At 58.2% G+C, this 6,253-nt stretch overlaps 3 protein-coding genes across 3 annotated transcripts; 2 read left to right on the top strand and 1 right to left on the bottom strand.

The window, feature by feature from the left end:
* Positions 1–74: 74 nt before the first annotated feature.
* Positions 75–986, top strand: W97_06775 (uncharacterized protein; the record flags this gene model as incomplete). Its single annotated transcript, XM_007784759.1, has 4 exons — positions 75–87; positions 137–431; positions 482–664; positions 722–986. 4 exons carry the CDS (start codon positions 75–77, stop codon positions 984–986), a joined length of 756 nt encoding a protein of 251 aa, XP_007782949.1.
* Positions 987–2,328: 1,342 nt separating this feature from the next.
* W97_06776 (uncharacterized protein) lies at positions 2,329–3,362 on the bottom strand (the record flags this gene model as incomplete). The annotated part of the gene is made up of 3 exons (XM_007784760.1): positions 2,329–2,828; positions 2,890–2,893; positions 2,976–3,362. 3 exons carry the CDS (start codon positions 3,360–3,362, stop codon positions 2,329–2,331), a joined length of 891 nt encoding a protein of 296 aa, XP_007782950.1.
* Positions 3,363–3,591: 229 nt separating this feature from the next.
* Positions 3,592–5,379, top strand: W97_06777 (uncharacterized protein; the record flags this gene model as incomplete). Its single annotated transcript, XM_007784761.1, has 1 exon — positions 3,592–5,379. One exon carries the CDS (start codon positions 3,592–3,594, stop codon positions 5,377–5,379), a length of 1,788 nt encoding a protein of 595 aa, XP_007782951.1.
* Positions 5,380–6,253: the final 874 nt, after the last annotated feature.

Here is a 6,253-nt window from a genome sequence, read left to right on the forward strand (position 1 = left end):
GTCAAACACGCTGGAGTAGGTGCTGACGGCTAGCTACAGCAACGATCATTATACCTCAGCCCTAATCCAACGAAATGGCTGCTGCTCGTGAGCACATTCACCCAACAACCCTCAAGCCTCGCACTGACAGCAACAGGACCCATCCTCAGTCTCATCTCCCTCATCCTCCTCGCCGGCGGTCTCCTCCTCCAATTCCTCGTCGTGCTTTCCGGCGGCATCCAAGCCTTTCCCGTCAACCTAGTATACTTCCTCCAAGTATCCACCAACGGAATCACTCCTGCGCCGCGCAACCCATCGCGATGGACGTTCTGGGCCATCTGTGGTGTTGTAGACGGGCGCAATGGCAACTGCGGCGCAGTCGTCCCTGCGCTGCCGTTTGATCCACCACGGAACTTCGGCACGACCGAGGGCGTTCCTCCGGGGTTCACCGGGTAAGGCGCATATCAAAGCTGACTGCGATCCTGATCTGACGATTCAATAGCACAAATGAATACTTCTACCTCTCCCGCTGCATGTTCGCGTTCTACCTCATCGCACTGTTCTTCGCCTCTTGCGCCTTGCTCACCGGACTACTCGCGCTCTTCAGCCGGCTCGGTGGGTACATCTCTGGCCTGAATACGATTCTCGCTTGCTTGTTCCAAGCCACCGCCGCGGCACTCATGACGTAAGAATTCCACACTCCTCGCCCTCCGGTAAACCGCATGCTGACATATATTCGCAGTGCATGGACGGTCCTCGGACGCAACCGCTTCCGAAGTAACGGGCAGGACGCCCAGCTCGGCAGGTACGCATACGGATTCACCTGGGCTGCGGTGGCTTGCTACTTCCTCTCCACGATCCTCTTCTGCTTGTCTGGTCGAGTAGGCAAGGATAAATACTCGTCGAAGAGCGGTGGTGGCTTCCTTGGCCGAAAGCGAAGTACTAGGTCGCGCGGCAGCTTCATCGATGGCGAGAGCCAGCGCCGCGTTAAGGATGACTATTCGTAAAGGGGTGCTCTGTCGGTTTAGGGTGCTATCGCTTCAGACCACCATAAGCCCTCTCTAACGGATGACTGAAGAACTGGACAAATTTTAATTTTCTGTGCAAAAGGCGGCGCATTGTGGTAATTAGTTTGGGTCCTGTAACGGAGTTGACGTCACATGTATAATGTCCAGTCGGTCGAGCGAGTCGTACGAATTTCTTTTGTTGGTTGTGCCGAATCGGCCTTATATGTAATCAACCTACTAATACTGTACTATTCTTCGAAACTTCTCGCCATCTCGACCAGTAATCATGCTCTGAACTACACTCATCAAGTCCGACCACTCATCCCTACCCTTTGGAGACGCCTTTTGTCGATAAATCCAACTACCCCCAACCGTCAGCACAGCTCTACTCCGCTACTAACCCTTTCGTGCCTCCAACTTGGAAGCCAACCAGCCATCTAAGTTTCGCACATCCCGTCCGCAATGGAACAGCGACGCTCCCATCCTCCTCTGATGTCCGCATCATCGAGAACGAACATGTTCCGGAACGCTGTCCAGGCAGCGCGGAGGAGTTTGTACAACAATGACCCATCGTCCTACCCACGAACAGTTTCCCAGCGACGGTAAAGCTCTCCCATGATCTGTGCAGTTCTCCACGCGGCGAAGTCCTCGCAAGTATGTCACCTGATTTCGGTGACGCTGTGAGGACTGGACGTGGCGCGGGCCGCCTGGATGGGGTCCTGAATTCATGGCCGGAGCGGGCAGGGTGTGCTGGCGAGGTAGGAGTCTAGAAGTTTTGGATATGTTTGTACTTCATCGGCATGTCCTATGATCGTATCACACAGATATAGTTTGGTCTTAATAGTGTTTGCTACGATGTCTGGACTGCTATGAGGATTCAACCGCCACGGCAGGAAAACGGCTGACCGGCAGGAGAAACAATATAGGTTTATTACATATATGCTTGACAATCCGTGAACACACGGATCTGGACTCCACACTTCGTAAGGTACAGAGTCCGTACTGTCGGAGCTTCAGTCACTTGAAGCATGCTGCGCTCCGCCGACGCACATTTGGCGTACATCTGATGGCTATCCAAACAACACCGCGACTCTCCCGGACAACTCGATACCAGTATAGGGTTCTCTAAGGTCGGCATTGTTGCTTCTAGCGTCTCAATCATCCGAGGCCCAAGCTAAACTCGGGCAGTTAAGCCGACGCTCCAATGATCCGGCTTGTCTGCAGACCCTCAACCCGAGCGGACAGAGTTGAGACAACACCTTGGCCGAGTAGGCATGTCCGGTTGCGACGTTCACTAATCGCTGGACCCGTAGCCCTATAGCCGTCAAAACGGTCACGGCGTTCACATCATCCGCGCCAGCCTGCTCGGATGGATACCATGACTGTCGTGCTTCGGCCTCGGCTCCTCATGAGTTGAATGCACCTGCGCGGCTTCCTTCTCTTTGCCAGCCGCCCCCTCGGGCCCATCAGCCTGCCCCTTACCCCTCCCCTTCTTCTCCCTCCTCGCCTTCTGCTTCTCCTCTTCCAGCATCCTTCTCTTGCGCTGCTCGCTCAGCCGCTCGTTCTTAACCTGCAACTTCTCCTTGCGCGCCTCGCTCTTCCCGCCGCCGCCGGCGGTAAGCTCGACATTGATCTTACGGGCTTGGGCGATGCCGTCGTCGAACGAGGAGTGGTGGTATAGCTTCAGACACGTCTTCATGCGGTCGTAGGCGTCGAATTCGATGAAGGCGAAGCCTTTAGGCTTGCCGGTTGCCTTGTCGGTCATGAGGCGGACGGAGGTCGGGGACACTTTGGAGAAGTGGGCGGTCACGGAGTCGACGGTGGCGGTGTAGGGGAGGTTGCCTGTGGGGAGTGGGAGTGTTAGCGATAATGTCATAGAGTGGATCCGATGAGTGTGGGGGACCCGCCTATGAAGCATATGAAGCGCTGAGACTTTGCGCTGGCGGTCGTGTCTGCTGCAGGCTCCTCTGCGCCAGCCTCTGGCTGTACCTCGCCGTTGGAAGCGTCCGTTGCTTTGTTTGCATCCGGGTTGGTGTCTGCATCTCCAGTGGTGGCTTTGCTCTTCTTCCGCCGCTTCGACTTCTTGCGCTCTTCGGTTGCTGTGTCTGCAATTGGGGCTGCGGTGCTGGATGTCTTCGACGATCGCTCCACTGGCTGAGCTTCTGGCTTCGTGTTTTGCTCCGGAACATCGTCGTCGAGCTCGTCGTGCTTTCTCTTCTTCGACTTCTTGGCCTCTTTCTCTGCTTTGCGCTGGCGCTTTGCTTCCTTTTCTTCCTTACGCTTGCGCCTCTCCTCTCGACTCTCCTTGCCCTTGCTCTTCTTCTCCTTCTTCTCGCGAAGTACGCCTTGCGCCTCGAATTCTGTGCTGTGAGACATCCTACTCGAGTTTCGAATCTCGAATCTCGGAGATTTGTGACGTTGAGTTGCGAAATTCAGTTTCGAACTTTCTTTGCGCCGGCAATTCTGCCCCCGCCCCCGGTCACCGCCTAGTAAGGACGCCACCGCCGAGCTTGCATCTTGCGGAGATGCTCCTATCTCGACCCCATCACCATCAATACTCTCGAATCCTCCCCTCATCCCCCCTCATCCCCTCCAATTCATCGCCATGTATATACCGAGAGCCTCTGTCCGACGGATAAGTCCGCTTCTGCGCCCTCTCCGACCTCCGAACATCCAGCTGCAGCCACCGAAGCCCAGGCTTTTCACCCAGAACTCCCAGCTCCTCCTCATATCACAACCCGCTCTCCGACCTCAGGTCCCCTTCCTGAACTCTCCCCGACATCTCCCAGCTCGCAACAACGTCTACCGCCTCCAGCTCGCTCGGCTTCTCACCACCGAACGCAAGCGTTACCTCATCGATGAGCTGAAGCGGGGCATCAAGATCGGCGCCGGCATATTTACCGTCCTCGTCCTCGTCGGCATCATTGCAATCGGTGTCCACGACGAGAAGCTGCAGCGGCAGTTTCCCAGCCCGCCGGACTGGAGCTTCATGGCGGCCCGGACGTACCGCAGCGCGCGAGCCCAGGAGGACCCGGAGTTCAACGGCACGGGAATCACGGACTGGGCGAGCACGGCGAACATGTTCCGGCACGTCTTACGGCGGCTCGAGGATCCCAAGCGCGATGGCAAGGGCCTCGTCGAGCAGGAGGAAGGCGGCATCTTGGTGCCTGGAGCCGGCAAGGCCGGATACGACCTCACCGCCAAAAGCGAGCCGTGGAGACGAGGCTACTTCGAGACGTTGATGCATCTGGCGAGATGCGCCGAGCACCTTGACACCTGGGTCCGCGACAAGACCCGCAACCGCGCCTTCCCCGCCAACGTGGTGATTGGGCCCAGCAATCCTAACCCCCGGCCGTGTCCACCGGGAGCTCTCACGGCGCCGCTGGAAGAGAACTGCGAACCAGCGTGGGAAGGACCGGAGAGCTATTACGTCAAGATCCTCACCTCGAAGGGCTTCTCGACCCGGCAACGCGTCGACGCCGCGCTCGCTTACGGCGACTGGCTAGACTACAAAGGCTTGCACGACACCGCGGCCGAGATGTACCGCTGGGGCATCGACATCGCCAGTTCCGCCGTCCCAGCACCTTCACAAACCATCATCGACGCCAGCACCGGCGTGCTGAAATCCACAGACTCCGGCTCCCCAGCCCCTATAACCCCGAACCTCGCGCACGCAACCACACAGCTAGCGCTCCACCACGCCCGCACCGGCGCCGTCGACAAGGCCCTCCCAATCTTCCTATCCGTACTCCGCGCCTACCGTTCCGCGCCCCTCGCCCCTCCTACCGCAACTCCCTCCCGCGCCTCCTCCTCCGACGCCGCACTCTCAGACGCAGGCCTCATGGCCCTCGCATCCTCCCTCCTCTCCTTCCTCCGTCCCACCCGCTACCCCGATCCGCCACCCTCGGGAAACGAGCCGCTAGCCCGGGCCCCCGGGACCAGCTGCGACGAGGCCGGGCTCATGACGTATATCGGCGAGATCTTATTCGCGACCTCCCCAGGGCAGCGGGAAGCCGGGCTGAGATGGACGCGCGAGGCGGTCGAGGCCGCGGAGAGGGGGGTTAGGAGTAAGGCGGTTGTGGCGCCACAGGAGAAGGCGAGGTGTGCGGAGTGTCTGGAGACGGGGCTTAGTAATATGGTGCTGATGCTTGAGAGGCTTGCGAAGGAGGAGGGGGGAAGTGACGGTGGTGCTAGGGCGGGCGCTGGGAAGCAAGGTGGGAGCTGGTCCGGGTTCTGGTCGGTGGGCCAGAGGGGTGCGGAGGGTGGCGAGGCGCCGGATTGGGCGGAGGAGGCGAAGGAGGCGGAGGAGAAGTTGTTGGCGTTTAAGAGGGAGGGGTTGAGGGAGACGTTTGAGAAGTCGGCTGCAGTTGCTGGGAGTACTTGGGTGGGCTGAGGGAGCTGCTGGGAGGGTTTTGGTGGGCATCAGCAGCATTTAGTTGATTTGCTGATACCGATGCGCTCGATGTAGAGGAGCGAGGGGAAAGGCAGAAGAGATGGAAGATCAACCTTCAAAGACAGCTGCGCGTAGTTAGGGTCACAAGCACTGGGGGGCATCATGTACAAGGGGATATTGTCGGCGTATCACTGGCACAGCCGGATTCTTTAGGGGTTGCGAGATGGCGCTGGAAGCGTTTCAAAGCAAGACAACCGAAAGCTGAACAATTGAATCCGAACGCATCCATTAGCGCCTGCTATCGCTATGCATCTGCCAATGCGCCGCCACAAGCGCCTCCATTGCCAATGTCTTCATTCCTCTGTGTGCGAACCCCCTTTACAGCCACTCCACCGGAAGCTGGCAGACGACAGTGAGGATGCGATCGAGGTCAGCTCTGCGCCGCCTCATCATTCTATATGGTCTACCGGCTGCATCATGCTTCTAAACTAAAAACTGATTTGTTTTCCCTGCTGTTGGTCTCGCGTCTCTATCTGGTTGCCTTGCTGCAGCCTCCAACCAGAAAAGTAAGGATCCATCAAAGACGGTAGACTTGGTGAAATGCACCAGAAGAGGCAACCAAAAAAGGCCCGCTCATGCACAACCCCTCCCCCCGTCTCAATACCCGCTCACCTCCTCATCAGTATACAACCGCGTAACCCCCGGCCTCTTCCCGCCTCCCTCCCTCCCCCCTTTCTCCGCGTCCTTTTCCCTCTCCCTCAGCTCCCGCATAATCCACACGCCCGAGCTCGTCCCGATCCTAGTGGCCCCACACTCCAACATCCGCCGACAGTCGTCCCACCCTCTAATCCCCCCGCTCGCCTTCACCTGCATC

This window comes from Coniosporium apollinis (genome assembly GCF_000281105.1).
Source record: "Coniosporium apollinis CBS 100218 chromosome Unknown supercont1.36, whole genome shotgun sequence".
NCBI classification, from domain to species: Eukaryota; Fungi; Ascomycota; class Dothideomycetes; genus Coniosporium; species Coniosporium apollinis.